Below are 16,491 nucleotides of genomic sequence, written 5' to 3'. Positions count from 1 at the left end.
TCTCAGACATCTCTAATTATTTCTTTCTGATGCTTCTAGACATTCCTTCTCCATTCATGTCAGTGTGCCTTCCGCTAATCTTTACAATTCCTGGCAGCATAAGAGAGCTGAAGAGCAATTGCTGATGTTCTTTGCAGTCATCACAAACACAGTCCAGAGGGTTTTATGCTGTCAGCTGAAGTGACTACATGCCCTCAGAGCTCTTGAAAGTTTCAGTGCTAGAGCCAGGGCAGACTGCAATGCCACATTGCTCAGGAAAGCTTTTGCAGAAGACACATCCTGCAAGTGCAGAGAGGATATGCAGAGCCAGCTGCTTTGGAGACCAGGAGCTTGTGTGGAATTCCCCCAGGCAAGGGCCTGCCTTCAAAAGCTCAGCCAAAATTACAACAGCATGAGCATGGCTTCTTCCTCTGGTGGCAAGCTACACTAAATTGTTGCCTACTGAAAAGAAACAGTAGAGGGCTTAGGGAAGACAGCAGCTGGGTACACAAGGCAGCTGGTTCCCATTTCTAGCACTGTCCTTAGTCATTGCATAAACTTGAACAGCAATTTAATTCTATGCCTGGTTTTCCTCTTTAGAACAGGGCTAGTAACTTCCTTGTAAACCACGGTTGGTGTCAAAAAGTCACTACACTTGTCCATTTCCTTAAAGCAACCACAGGGCTCAGCACACTCCTTGGGAGGTTGTATGTCTGACAGCGAGGAGCTGCTTAACTGTGGCAAGATGCCATGGTCAGGACCACAGCATAGAGAAGCAGAGGAAGAAAGAGGTAAAACAAAAGGGAAGCTGCATCCCAGACATGCAGAGACAGAGTGGAAAGCTTGAAAAGCAAAAGTGGGACAGAAAAAGCAAGAAATGGGACAGAAAGGAGACAGTTGTACTTCAAAGTATGTATGTTAGAGACACTCTGTCCTGCCAAAAAAACCATAAGTGATCAGAGCAGTTGTTGTCTGCCAGGTTGAAAGTTAGGTGGTGTGGATAGAGGAACAGAGGTCAGCTAGAGTGCATGAAGACAATTCAGCCCATTATACACATGCTCCAAAACTCAAAGATTAGGGCTGGGGGAAGCACTTTAAAGATTACAACTGCTTATATGGTCCTAGAGCACAAGGAGATGGCTGAACTGCAGGATTCAGTGCTCAAGGAGATATTGCACAATTAAAAATTGTTCTGCAGATGGCAGAAGAGGAGGAACAGATGGGAAGCTCCCCACAGCAATGGCCATGTGGCTGCAGCCACCAGCTTAGTTGTTAAGATGTGAAGACATTGCATATTCAGTATAAACATGGTGGGATAAGCTTCCTTTATACCCAGCAGCACACAGTCAAGATCCATGCTCTTAATCTCTTAAGACACAAAAGCTGACGTCTCCACCTCAGAGCATTTTGCTCCCTACCACAGCCTCTTGAGTCAGAAAAGCAGCTCTACAATCTTGAGCACGACTACCTTGGTTCAAGACAGGAATTTCATCCAGTATGACACATCTGCTACACCACCTACAAAAATGTTTGATGCACAGACTGAGCCAAGCACAGAGGAGCTCATTCACTCTCTGCCAAACCATGTCACTAAAAAACAAAAACTCCCATGCCTGGGTCAGTCAGTATCCACCAAGGTGGGGCAGGTCTCTTGGCGGGAGGACAGCATGGCAGCATTTCTTTTTTCTGACTAAAAGGAGTTAATCATAGGCTTTTACAATGATTATGTTTTCATAGTGAAAAGAGCACTGTCTGGAGATCATTCATTTTGAAAGCCTTGATCCAACACTTGCAGGGACATCACCATCTTCCAGACTAGAGGGGAAGAAAAATACCTCTGGCTATGTTAAAATCATATGTAGACCTCTTCAACTTCCCAATCCTTCAAACACAAAATTTCAAAACTTTTTGTAAGTTTAAAAATGTTATTTTCCTCTTTCAAGGCCAACACAAAGTTTTCCGTGCTTGAAGACTAATGACAATCTATCAGAAAAATCAAAATTTGAACAGGTTTACTTGCAGAATCTTGTAAAGCGTCACACTACCTCCTCCACATGATGCTACACTTACCAAGGAGCTCTAGAGTGGAAACAAATACCAATCACACAAATAAGCATCACACATCTAATTTATTTGTCCTTGAGTTTCAAAATGATCCAGTCCTTCCCATGATTTTTAATCTCTAATGGTGGCAGCCCCTTCCAGTGATGTGCATGTGGTAGCATGCTTGAATGAAAGCGCCATTAGACATGAGAATTTGCCACAAGCTGTTTGCCATGACATGTCAAGGAAGCCAACAGAATCTCCATTTCCTTATACTGTCTTCCCTACTGTTGGTGTCTGCTAAATGGCTGTGGCAGCATTCAGGAACCCCAGCACCACACTCCACAGGGCAGCAGTCCCTGATCTGATAAGGTTTCTGTAAGACCTGTGCATAACAGTGAGGCCAGCAGTGCAGACAGGATTGCAGCAGAGAGTACAGCTGCTTCCAGACATGGCTTGTTAGAAAATCCGTACAGGCAGGGTCAGAGGACTATTTCATATATGCAAAACAAGCGAGAAAAAGGAGCAAACCAGCAAATTTTAGAGAAGCCAGGCCCCAAAACCAGCAAATGTGAAGTTTTTGAGAAGGGTCCAAAGAAGAAACATGCCCATGTGACTCTGCACGGATAAAACAAAGCATCAACATAGCTGAAGAAAATGGCTCCCAGAGATCTGCAGCACACCACCAGATAGGCTTTGCAGGCACCACCACAATTCCCTCCAATGCAGGAAGCCTGATTTCTGTTTCAGCTGTGCCCCTCCCAGGCTTCTCAGCTCAAATAAATGCTCCTTATCTTCAGGTCTGCCTGTTTACTGAAGTCTGCCTAGAGTGATGTGACCCAGAGTGTGCTTAAATACAGCCAAATTCAGCACACTAGCAGTCAGTCACCCTCTCTGGACATGGTGCTTGGCATCCTGAAGAGCCTGCTGTCATAGCTCAGCTGGATTAAATGCTCAGACTACATGGACAGGTAGTATCTGGCCTAGACTGCCTAGATCAACTAGTAAAATGTCACTTCTCCCTTCTTTTTAGTCCTCTGTCAGGTCAGTCCCAATATGCATGAATGGAAATGAATCACAAACGTAGGAGTGTTTTCAAGTGAGCAAAGGAGGGCACACTGAGTCTCACAGCAGGCTGATAAACCTGCCTCTAAATTCCATATAAAACACTTTCATGCTGCACAGAGCATAAGTATTCAACTACTTACCTAGCTTGAATTCAAGCTAGGAATTGATATGAAATAAATTTTGCTCAGCATGGGATTCTCTGGGAAGGTGTGTCATGCTCCACAGCCCAGGTCCTGCATACCACTCCAAACCTGAACACAACCACAATGAAGCAATTCCTGCTTATTGGGACATCTCTGGCTCATAGAGATCCATTTGGCCACAAGTGCTCTTTAAAAATTAACATTGCTGAAACAAGGCAAATAAACAAAGGAGGTCAGAATCACCTGCAAATACTTTACCCACGCAAGATCACTACTACCATTCACTTCAAACAGCAAAACCTCATAGTTAGCACTAATTTAGCCAGCAAAGTAGGCAAAAACTCCACCATGATATATCTGCAAGTAGCACCACAAGCTTTACAATTAAGATGTGCAGTCATGACCACACCAAGTTAAGATCACAGGAGCAGGACATGGTGCTACCCATGGGCACTCCTGAACTGAGTGGCCACAGAGGAGACAGATGCCTGACCCATGGAATCACATCCCTAATCAGAACACACCCAGAGGTCACCTCTGCCATAAAGAGGTGTTCAAGGCTCCTGCCATTTACTCGGAAAAGATTTTTCTCCATATGGAGCCACTTCAGTGCAAAGCAGTCACACTCTTTTTGTTTAAATGGCACATCCCTTAAGCTGTTTCAGGTTTTCCTCCCACAACACCAAGTCCTCCAATTTAAAAAGGGCAAAAGCCAGTCAGCATTGGAGGCTGTGAATGTGAAAGGACTGAACTAGAAGGAACCCGAGAGAAGTAACTGCTCAACCTCCAAAGCCTTGTCAGCATCCATACTCGCAGATCAGCACCTTGTTTTCTGTTGGAGGAAGGTGTTCTGGAATGAAGCATAGGCCTGCTCCCAACCATGGCTCTTCAGCTGAGGCCACAGCTCAATACAAGGCAGAGCAGCAGCGTGTACTGACCACACCCGGCTACCCCATGGATCTCCACCTGGGGAGTCCTCCTGGTGAGATATCCCTGCCATCCCATGGGGCTGCCAAACATGAAGTCCTTGAAAAGAGGCTGGAATGGTCTTGGTTGCAGCAGGAATGATATTCTATACATTTGGCCCATCTCAAAAGCCTGCAGTCAGTAAATGGGTCTCCTCTACCCTCCATACTTCCATACAGACTTCCAATTTCTTTATAAAGGGCCTGTTGGTTGTTATTAGAAAGAACATACACAGATCTTACCTGGCACAAGCTTCTCTCCAGAAGAGACAAATGTTTATTAGTGGAAGAAAAAGGAAAAAGGAGGAATTAAAAACAGCCATGGGAAGTGTGAGAGCATGAGAGAAATGAGTGAAAAAACACTGCTTTCTCAAGGTCACTGAAGAGCAGTCAAGGCCTGCAGTGAAATACTGAGAGCTCTCCAAGGGCATGAGAACAGTGAACTGAGCTTGTTACTTATTTCCACTGCTGCGAACAGCCCCCTCATCATTGCAATCAATGTTCATTTCCAACAAAATATGGAAATAAACACCTTGTTAGACCAAATTACTAAATTACCTTACTATCAGACAAGCTCAGGCAAAAGCAGTTTCTGTGGAGAGCTGAGCTGCTGTGAGCGGCCCCTGTAGCCACCCCTCCAACAAGGAGTTAAAGGGAAGCTACGAACTGTTGTAACCTCTCTTTCCCATTTGCTCAGGCATTTGCTCACTGAAACAGAGGCTACTGCTCTTTAATCTGTCTGAGAAACCTTTTCCCCTAATATAACCCCAAGATTCTGTGAGGCCCTCTCACGTTCATATAAATATATATTAAGAAATCTACTTGAAAGCACTCATGTTGAAATTAGTCTGCAATCCCTTTGTTTAAAGGTGCTACTGTCCCACAAATGCTGTCTGCAGTAGAAGTAGAACTGCTCAAGTATAGCTCCTGAAATGTGAAATAAAAAGCAACAATAGAACAAAGCCTCTAACTTAAACAAGGCAATCAATGTCTGCATGCTTTTTTTTTCTGCATAAAAAGGAGATTGGATTGTTTTTTTACATAGTTGTCAATTATTTTTTCCAGCATGGGAAGACTCCTCTAATAAATTAAAATATTCATTACAGCAGATGCTGTCAGCAAGCTTCTTTGGATGAAAAAATGGTATCAACCTGAAAAAACACGGTTTGGCTGAATATGAGCATCACTAGTAAAATCACCAAACCATTTTTTCCCCCTGTGGTATGAAGTATCCAGGAAAATTTATTTCAATACTAAGTGTTGCGAACTAGTCACATGCATGGGATTTAAGCCATATACCCATGGCAATCTTGCTGGTCCACTAGAGAAGACAAATCATGAGCTGAGCTGATGCCAAGACCCCCAAGACTGTTGAAATCATCTCATGCTTTACAGACCAAATTCAGTACCTGACATGTTTAAAAATATGAAATTATTTTAATAAGACTGTTTACATTTTAAACAAATTAGCAAACATTGTTAAAATTCACTTCAGCTCTTCATCTCAAAATCACAGAATCAAATATTCTGTGAAAATACTTACACCTTACAGTTTGACATTAATCCAACAGATAAAATAGTATCTGGAATGATTCTACTGATTTCTGCAGCTCACTGATAGAAAACATCCCAACCTACTCAAACAGTAAACAAAAAACAGTTATGATTTAACCCTTATCTCAAAATATCTTTCTGAAGTTACTTAGCAAAAATAAACAACTCTGTACTTAAAATAAATGATGTACAATTACAACAGCTCTTATGCAAGCTGTAGTATAATCTGTAAAAAAACCCAGTTTCTCATTTGACTGTGAGCCTGGTTCCAGACCTGTAAATAAAGACTAGTGATAAAGTCTCTGCCTGCCACCATGCCAAGGGCAGATCTGCTGAACTAGACTCAATTTTGTCACAGAAACTTGCACAACAGTGACTCAGACACAAAAAAAAAGTAAATTACCATGGTATTTCAGAAAAAGAGGATACTACAGTCACTACAGTGAAAAGCATGTATATAAGAATTTGTACAAAATCTGGGCTGACAGATAAATGACATTTTAGGAGAAAGCATATCAGAGATTTGTATTTTACCTTGTGAAAATCCATCAAGTAGGGCTACAAAAGGAAAAACAACTATAAAGTTCAACAAAGCTGTCTACAAGAGAGCAACTATCTGCTTTCAGGCATAAAAAAAAAAAACCAACAAAACTTTCAGGGAAAAAAAAGCCAACACCAAAGACCGTAACTCTGAAGCAGTTATGACTGTCCAAATCTGTGATTCAAGAAAGAAATCATATGAAGCAACTGAGAATTGACTAACACTTCTCCCTCCTGCATGAATTTAAAATTGAAGTTTTCACAGTTCCATTGATGCAGTTTAACAGTCAGAAGAGCAAAGCAGGGCTGGGAGGAGTTGGATTAGTCTAACAGTCCGTGTTCTTAACAAAGTTTATTAATTGGTTATTTTGTGTCCTGAATGCAGGGGGTAAAAAGGGTGAATTGTAATAAACGGATAGCAAATTTCTTTTTTCTTTTTCAAACCAAGAGCAACCAAAATACATTATTCCACTTTTCAGAACAACCATTCTAATGCAACGTTGATCACATTAATGGTGCACTTTGTAACAGCCCACAGAGACAAGGCAAATTAGTACTTTGGCCTCTTTTGAACATCATCTTATCTGAGGCCTAGGGAGTAAGCAGAAGTTGCTAGTAATTAACCGTGGCCTTTAAAAATAAAATTATATTAATCTTCCAATGCTAGATTTTGTAATAAAGGCATAGCTCCATGGTGGCAGAAGCACAAGAAGATACCGAAAACAGCTGAACACGTCTTTGCCATGAATGAGAAGCTTCTTGTTTTGTTTTATGTAATAATCACAGAGCATGAAATTTTGACAACATGGCATGTTTTAAACTTACTTTTACTTCACTCATTTTTAAGAGCAAATGGCTGATGGTGTCTAAAAACAACATTAAATGAAGGGCAGCTTTGCAGGAATAGGAGATGGGATCCTCAAAGTGAAAATCTAAAGAACCTTCTTGTTTGAAACAATAGAAAAATACCATCATTCTACATTAATGAAATTTTTATTCAACACCCAGCTCTTCCATTTGATGGGGAAGCAGACGAACATATCCCTTAAAGAACCTCAAACAACAGAGTACTCCTCTACTGCTTTAGTAGATGAATGCACAGCCATTTCTCCTAGACTTTGTAAAAAATAAAAAAAAATTGGTAGGAACCCTTAGCAGAGTGCCTTATCAGGAAGGGCCAGCCCAACCACTGCTCTTTCAGTTCTTCCACGAATGGCTTATTTGTATGCAATAAATAGGCAGATGCTAGATATCATTGGAGTACATCACAGTGAACAAATACTGCCCATAGGCTGGGTGGTACAGCAGCACACAGGCCGAATCCCTCTTAGCAGGTGTTCAAATTACACCTTCTTAAAAGCTTAACACTTTGTCTGGATTCCAGATATCAACCTCACTGCTAGCAAAGTTGGAAATAACAACAGAAGTCATCAGTACAAAAAGAAATTGCTGTAATAGGCTTCAAAGAACAAACAGCTTCCATGCTCCTCTTTATTTCAACAGAGATGATTAGTTAAGGTGCTTTAGGATTCTGCACGGCAGACAAGCTGGCAGAGGTGGCCATTTAATAAGCTCTGGAGTCTTTAGCGGGTATCTGAGGACAGCCCTCGGGGCAGAGCCCTGATCTGCTAGTTTCTGTAGCGGGGCATCTGTGGAGCAGGGGCTCCCTCTAAGGGGACCGAGGAGGAGACTGTCATCAGCTGCCCACCGTGAATTCTCTCATTCACCCGCAGGTCACAGCCATCCTGCAGCATCCTTATAGCTATCCTTGCAATGTTTTTAGAGTCATCAAGTCCACTGTGAGGTCTCCCATCATAACTCATGCCCAGATTTTCAAGCATGATTGTCAGCTTGGTCTGGTTCCTAGGAACCTGATGGAGAAAGTGAGTAACATTCAAGGATTAGGTTGGGTACCAAGTCTTTTTAATCTAACATGGGGCAGTAGAAACACATGCAGATTTTAAGCCTACTTTAGTCACAAATGACTTTCATGTTGCCTTCTGTCAGATCACTAACCATTTAACTTCAAAGCACCTTGGTGAGACAGACACTCATTTTTACAGAGGAGAAATAGTCAACAGGAGTTTGTCTAGACCTGGGACCTGGGTCAAGAGCCTCTGACCAGCACCAGCTCAAGATACACTTGTGCTGGCAAGGGTGGAAGCTGTGACCTAGATAAGTTTAACCATCTTTATAAAAAACAGAAAACATTGAAATTGCAGAGGGAACCCGAGTTTGGTTTTCCTTTTACATTTTAAGTGATTAAAGAAGCACCGAACTCCTGATTCTCACTGACCATCTTGAAGCCTTGAATGCCTTCAACCTTCACAGGATCTGATCAGCAACACCTACAGCAACCCTGTAATATTTGTCCAGCACAAAGTAAAGCCCTTCCCTAATTAAAAGTCAATCTCTCTTTTATCTAGAGGTTATATTTAGTATGAAAAAGCCCTTCGAAAGAAGACCATTAGCTAGGCTGAAATCCCTTTCAAAAAAAGTATTTTAGTGTAGGCTGATTGGAAATTTGCTAGAATATCCAGTAACTCATTTTATGGTAGTCTGACAGAAAGCAGCAATAAGGTCCAGCACTGAACTCAGTATTACTTTTCTCTTGACAATTTGATTCCACTATAGATACATCCTAATCTTTCTCTGCCTCCATTACACTGTCAAAAGTCAAGATTCTATGGGGGGAATGGTACAAATTAGTTTTGTAGTGTATTGTATGAAAACAGGAAAAAATAGTCGAAAAATCAAGACAGTCTTTTCAGCTGAACTACTTGATCTAAGAGGACCGGTATAACATTTTTAGACAATCCTTCAAGGAGCACAGCCTGATTGTTAAAAGCAAGATTAAAATCAAAATGCAGTAATTATATGATCTTCAATTAGTGAAGTGAGATCTGCACATGAAACACATTTGAAAATCAGGCACCAGGCAAGTAGTTCAAGTACTATAATTTTATACTACACAAGTAGAGATGACAAGCACAACTGGTCATTCTAGACTTTTAAACCAAAACTTCCTGTAAGAGAAACAGCAATTTGTACAAACCTTGTAGAAGTTCCCATATGATTTGCGAATATTGATCCACTTTTTGGCAAAAGAAGGGTATTTGATACGGCTAATACGGCACTGGATGTTCAAAAATTTACTCATATCCCAAGATCTTAGAAAGTCAAAAGAAGAAAACATTAGTCATATATAATCCTGTGTTCTACATATTGCACAGCTGTAGAACTAAAAGCTGTCTTGCCTCTGGTGATCAGGAGAATGAAAACAGTTTAGGAAAAGCTCATTTGCTCTAATCTCGGTAAAGAATTTTTTAATACGAATTCGTTAATCATGGGGGAAAAAATAATGACAGGAGGAAGACTTTCACCAGGATGGTTTCAGGTCCACAATGGTTAGGACAAAAAACCAGCACACCAACTACCATATCAACACTGAAAACTGCCAATAAATTAGATGCTTACACAGCCCTTGGGGAAGCAAGAGACACCTTAAATCCTCTTGATTATTTATGTAGCATTTATCTCTCTACTTCAGGTAGGTTATTGAAACTAGACTGCATCAAGTTTTATGAGAAACCAGATGTCTATGAAAATATGAAGAAATTATAATCCTATTTATTTAGCAGCCTACCTTCCTGAAGGGAACTACCCCAACAAGTTTGTAAGCTGCAAGCTAAAGTAAAGCTTTTTTCCCCCATCTCTTCTAGTTGTCTATGCAATCTCACCTATACAACAGATATTTCAATGCACCTGTTTTCCTTTAGGAATTTCACTGAGGGGATTCCTCTGGAGGGGAATTCCAGAGACCCAGTAATATAACCAGTCTTGCATCAGCTTAGCTTTAGCATTTCCTTTTTAAATTTATTGTTGCTTCCAAAGATAGCAATGTAATTATAGGTTAAAAATTTAATATTGCAGAGTGTTATTTTCAGGTATTATGTGCTAGATATAAAAGGAGAATTACAGCAGCAACAAAGTATAAAGTCTTCAGCATCACTCTGATGTGTCTGCATACAGACCACTAGGAAAGAAATGGCGCCATCTGCTGGATTTAAGCTTCATTTTGAATAGTTAATTCAGCTTTACCAATTTTATCAAAAGTTTCAATTAAAATAAAACCAGCAAAATGGCAGTGTCCTGATACATCTTTAGCAATGCTCTCACAAATATTAAACGTGTTTTGCAGGTTTCGGTTGTGCTGAAGGCTGCATAAGGACATACCCATCAGTCAACATGGAATAGCTGTACTTTGTTCCCAGTTCTCGTTGTCTCATCCAATCTATGACATTCTGCAGAACTTGAGGAAAAATATCAGCTTTATCAACAATGTCCTAAGGGAACAAAAAAAAAAACAAAAACAAAAAAACAACCAACAAAACCAAAAACCAACAAAGTAAGGAACATTTTTTCAGAAAAAAAAATCCCTCTGCATTAGGTGTATAAACTGTATTGGTATACAGGCAATTAAAAATTTGGCTTCATCAAAATCTTTCTAAAACCAGATTACACCTTAACAGATGACTGGACAGGTTTTTCTGAATGGAAAAAATAGCACCACAAAAGCAGTGCTACAAGAGCCAAACTCCTAATAGCTTCTGTAAAGCTAACAAGGTTAGTCTGTAGTTGAACCTGGATTAAAACCTTTGAGGTTGTTTCCCAGGCTTCTTCTTAAGTCACTTACCACAAGTCATTGCCATTCTAAGACTCTAAACTCTTCAGAACAAAAATACGAGGAGAGGAACTGATGCAGTTCAAAAGGTGCTTTGTCCTACTAAAGATTAAATTTCTCCACATGAACTAAAAAGAGAATATTTTTCCCCACAAAATGACTTAGTGAAATCAGCTCTGTGATAATTGGGAGAAGGAAAAAACAAGGATTAAGAGAACAGGCCTTACAGAAAAATAACCATGAAAGACTACCATTTAAGGTTACCGTCTGAAAACATCAACAACACATCCCTTTTTTTTTTTTTTTTCCTATTTCTTCCTGAAGAAACAAAAAGTTCAAATTACCTGGGTTATTCCTGTCAGACTGATGCAGAAGTCTGAAAGCTTGGGATTAATCTCTGGCTTCACGTATTGCTGAAAGGTATCCTCCTGTAACAGGAGAATCAATTGCTCAGCTGCAGCACACTCTGCAGCCTGCAAGGCAACTTCTCTGGCTCACCTGCTGCCCAAAGGCAACAGCAGCTATTTGTCCTGCTGCAGGCAAAAAGGAATGTGCACCTCCTGAGCCAGCAGGAGCCTCCTGACTGGCCATCATCAGATTCCTAACAGAACAGATGGCTTTCTAACCAGAACATGGCCTTCCTCTCAGCCAGTAGGCACCAAAGAGTGGGAATTTGGATTTAAGAGGGAAAAAGGACTTCTTTTTCTGCAAAATTGCAGAGGATTTGGGAAGAGTGAAAGTAAGTAAAAAATAAGTGAGAGCATGAGGTTTTTTAGGTGGTATCTCTAAAGGTTCACCTGCAATTTAAGGAAAGCAATCAGCTGCACACCTCAGAAGCTTCAGGCAAGTGCCTCCGGATGCCAGCAGAGATAAACAAAATCTCACTCTGGGAAACTGAGCAACACAAGAGTGAAGACTGAAGGCAAGTTTCATGGAAAAAAGAAAGCCCCAAATCCCTGCTGTTATACAAACCCTTTTGGACAAACAAAAAAAAACCCACTCTAAGAGCCATAAAAACAATCCTGGTAATCTGCACAATCCTTTTTCTGCTGTTAAGTCATACATGCAGCTATTCTTTATTGCAGCATCACAATGATTACTGAAAATCCTCTTTCCATTAAGAGCTCTTCATAAATGAACCATTAGTCAGAGGTGTGTGCACATCCTCTGTTTCACTGGGTCACTCAATTTCAGTTAGTAGCAGGTAGTTTATCCTAAAAGAAAGCTGTATTGCAACAGAGCACTTGAGGCTACCAAATGCCTGTGAAGTATGTTTAAAATCAGGTTACACAGCTGTCAGTCTGTTGGGTACAATATGGAAACAGCTGAGCCTGGCAAGAAGTGGAGTTCACTCAACCTCACTTTCTAGGCCTCTGCATTAGTGTCTTCTAGATTGCCTCACACAGAACTGATAATTTTTTATTATGATGAATGCCTTGAGAAATAGATTTGTGGGCCTTAAAGCAGGGAAAGAAAGGGCAGGTGGGAACAAACATGGAAAACTGAGAAACTCATATCAATAGAGGGAGTTGACAGCGGGAGAATGATCTACTTGGATGATCATTTGGAAAATGCTTTCAGAAGAGAAAGTTCTGTTTGTACCTAAGAGGCACAGAGGATAAGCCCTCATGGAAAAAAGTATGTTATTTTTAATGAAGTTCAACATCTACTTAGGAACTAATCTAGACTTTCTGATGTGAGCAAGTTCCTTCAAAGAATAGCAGACCAACACAGCCATTAGATCACTTACTATTTCCAGGGTACGTGTGTTTACTAAGACAACAGGAAATTCAATTATTTCATGTACAAATTCAGGCGGATTTCCTTCTTCACAGGTTGCTTCAAAGTCAACGACACAGATGTAGTCATAGCAGCTGTCTCCACTAATGTGCTCCTTCTGCATCAGCTTCTGTTTCTTATAATAGTTTTTCAATCTCTTTTTCAGTACATCCTTCACTCCTCTAAAGAAATAGGGAAAGGGAAAAAGTGGCACTCTTGTTTAATTATTTCCTTGCTATAAAACTGAAGCTATATTTAATATTTGAAAGCTCAACACTTATTAACCTCATTTAGAACACCAGCACATGTGAAATCTGAATTCCACTTTATCACAGAGGATTGTTAGCCCCATTATCTACACTACATTAAACCCACTTCTGGGATAACCCAGAGCTGTGATACCCCTCACAATACAACACCAGAGACAGACTGGGAAGCATGGCACAGAGACACTCTGCAGTCACCTCTGCTTCAGCAAGACTTAGTATCCAAAGCCTTTCCAAAGCTCAAGTCTTTGTAGATTACTCCTGGATGACCTCTGGCCCTGGAAGAAGTACTGCTTCACCTGTGTTCCCCTGTGCCCTCTACATGAAGTGATTCATGCCTGAGGCCTTTCTGCATCAGTGGCATAGACAACACAGAATCCATCTTGAATGTCTACATCTTACATTTTTCTCAATTTAAATTTTAAATTGAGCCTGAATAACTCAATTAAAATAAAGTATTTGAGATTTCATTTGTCAAAAAACCTCCTGGTCAAGATCCTGCTTTTCAGGAGGTTTGTGGCTATAAATATATTCACATGGCAAGCAACTGATGTTACTTACTGTGTCCTTTTATTATAAACATTTTAATATATGAGTGCATGCCAGAACTGCCATGTACCAAAGCAGAGCTGAATAAATGAGGATCATTTACCCTTCCAAAGAAGTTGTTTTCAAAATTATTCATTGCAAAGGAAATCACAGAAGCTGGAAGAGATATGTGTAGCAAATGGTATTATCACAAAAGCAGCCCAGTGATCCACAAAGAACTGAAATCAAACTACTAAAGATGCACTTGAGAACATCAGCTGCTTCTGCAGGGATAAACTAGACCAACAAACCAGAGTGAAGAAGAGTAAAGTCAATGACCAGTTCATTAAAAGCTGAGACAGTATGGGAGCTGATGGAGGGGGAAATTACCTCTTTCTTTACCAAACTTATAAAAAAAAAGTTGAAAATAGGAAATGATTGACTATTACAACAACCTTGTAGGAAAGGACGGTGTGTGGTAATCTGCCCAATATTATACATTAGAACTGATGCACTATTTGTTTTACAGATGAGACGTATTCTGACTGGACTTACTTGAATATATTGACAAGAGAAACCTAGCGTGGGTAAAAAAGAAATTTTAAGCCCTCAGCATTTACAACTAAATTTAAAAACTCATATAGAAAACTTATAACCTAAGAGAAGGCCACAAACACATCATATACTATTAAAATTCTGCTTTTAATTTTTAAATCAGAGCAACTGCTAAATAGCTATGGAAATGTAATGTGTTTTGCCAAAAATTTTCCCAAGTAATGATAAGACTTTCTCCTCATGAGGCACTAAATTAATTTAACCAACCAACTCCCCAGCACTACTTCCTCATTCCTGCTGCCTACAGAAACAACACACTATTTTTCCCAGCTGACCTTCTTCACAATATCTCAACATCTTGCCTGGCCACAGAATTAATAATCTTGCAGGTCATTTAGAGTACAGCAGGAACTACACTATACTCCCTTGCCTCTGCCCTAGTGAACACAAATCCAGCTTATAATACATTCATTTATTCACATTTTTCTAGCACACGTATTCAGAGTAGCAATCTCTCCAATTAAAGGTACTTCTCCTCTGCAGTGATTAAATCCTGAGCCCCATCACCAGTTTGTACAAGTATCAGACCTGTACTGGTACACTAAATAAAAATATAGATGTTCTGAAGAAAGTTGCTGTATGATGAAGGTCTGCAGCACCACCTGAGAACCACAGCAGTTCTTCTTTTCCCCCTTGATCAAAAAATAATGAGAAGCACCTTTCAGTTATGTATTCTTGCATTTCTCTGGGTTGTCAGTTGAGACAGCACACATTAAGCAGTATGCATTAACCCTACAACAAAAAAGCTGCAACAAGATTGCACATAAAACAATTGGTGTCTGGTGCTGAGCCTGCTTTTCACTTTGTGCTGAGTTTTTAAGCTTTAAAATAATCATCCCTCATGACTCTACTGCTCTCAAAGACAAATCAACATGTTTACAAATCACCTGGTTTCAAGCTTGAACTCTGCGAGTTTACTTCTGAGCTCTTCTCTGGTCATTCTGTTGATATAACCATTGGTTATAGCAATTTCTTTGTAAATCGGATCGCTGAAGTCGTTTGAACTGGCAGCTGAGGTTTTGCCATTAGTTTCTTGATCATTGATCCTACTATGCTGTCTACCCTAGAAGAGAGAGAAATCAGGAAGTAATTTAAGAACTTCACAACAAGATGCTTGGGCATGTCACAGCTCGTTTTGGCACCAGATCGCAGTAAAGCGTCACACTGCTACACCTATGATCAAACTGAGTGAACTAGCTTACAGAAAAGGTAAGAGAATCAGTACTGAAGCCTGCTCTGAAACAGTGTTTTCCTAAACAGCAGCAAACAGAATAAAGGGCCACTCATGCCCGTGTCTTAAACCATGTCGAACAGCAGCTCTTGGAGACAAAACTTGAGCAGGCATCCTAATCTCAACAGAAAGAGTGCTCTGGTGCAAACGGGCAAAGCCTTCAGGAGCAGCGAGATTTCTCTCGACGACGGACTTAACCAGACTCCACACGCGGGCCGGTGCCCAATACGTGCAAGATAAACAAAGCAATAAACGAGAGGGAAAACTACGGGCACTTCCCGGCTCCCGCCCGCCGCTCGCGGCCTTCGTGGGGCCCACACACGGCGCGGCCGCGGACGGGCCCGCGGCACCGGCGGCGCCACTCGGCAGGGCGAGCCCCGGGGCGGGGCAGGGCCGGGCGGGCCGAGGCCCGAGGTGGGCAGCCGGGCGGCCCTAGGCGAGCTGGCGCGGGGCCGCAGCCTTGGGCTCGGGCTACAGCACGGCCGGCCGCACCGCCCCCGCCACCCCGCGCACTCACCGGCGGGTGGGCTGCGGGAGCAGCCGCCGCCTCGTCCCGGGCGGCCTGCGGGCGGTTCTCTTTCTGCTCCTCCATGGCGGCGGCGGCGGGAACCGCGGCGGGGACGGCGGCCCGTCGGAGGCGGGAGAGCGCGGAGCCCGCCCCTGGGCGGAGCAGCGGCCCCGTGAGAGCCGAGCGGTTGCGGCCGCGGCTCCCGGCGTACCCGTCAGGCGCCCAACACTGCGGTGGGCATGTGCCACGCGTGCCCGGCCGCCTCACCCTGACCCCCGCTGTCCCGCCAGTCCTCGGCCCTGCCCCTCTGCAGCAGCACCGCCGCCTTCCGCGCTCGCCTCAGCCCTCAAGGGCTTCTGCCCTGCAGTGCCCCCGGGGTCACGGCAGCTCGCTGCGAGCGCTCTCCGTGTTACGGGAAGCACACACTGGGCAGACACCTCATTTATCCATAACTCCGTCCTCCTTCCTATGGCACCGATTTTGCACAGAGGACCTGAAACACGGATCTGGGACAGCCGTGGTGTGTTGGGTGCCAGGTCACAGGCACCAGAAGGATGCAGTTGACCCCCATCCCTTTCCTGCCAGAGA

General features: G+C 42.1%; 1 protein-coding gene across 3 annotated transcripts; it reads right to left on the bottom strand.

Annotated features, from left to right (window-relative positions):
- Positions 1–7,315: 7,315 nt before the first annotated feature.
- Positions 7,316–16,033, bottom strand: ERI1 (exoribonuclease 1). 3 transcript variants are annotated; one of them, XM_030239330.2, is made up of 7 exons: positions 15,913–16,033; positions 15,052–15,227; positions 12,727–12,937; positions 11,321–11,404; positions 10,529–10,638; positions 9,348–9,462; positions 7,316–8,163 (listed from the first exon to the last, which is right to left on the bottom strand). In XM_030239330.2, exons 1-7 carry the CDS (start codon positions 15,985–15,987, stop codon positions 7,921–7,923), a joined length of 1,014 nt encoding a protein of 337 aa, XP_030095190.1. In that variant the 5' UTR covers positions 15,988–16,033; the 3' UTR covers positions 7,316–7,920. The 3 variants fall into 3 exon arrangements, with proteins under 3 accessions (XP_030095190.1, XP_030095192.1, XP_030095191.1); XM_030239332.2 differs by having other exon boundaries at positions 15,052–15,222; positions 15,913–16,030; XM_030239331.2 differs by lacking the exon at positions 11,321–11,404.
- Positions 16,034–16,491: the final 458 nt, after the last annotated feature.

The sequence above is a fragment of the Serinus canaria genome, chromosome 4, assembly GCF_022539315.1.
Source record: "Serinus canaria isolate serCan28SL12 chromosome 4, serCan2020, whole genome shotgun sequence".
Lineage (NCBI taxonomy): Eukaryota > Metazoa > Chordata > Aves > Passeriformes > Fringillidae > Serinus > Serinus canaria.
This window is presented reverse-complemented; position numbering and strand designations above follow the sequence as displayed.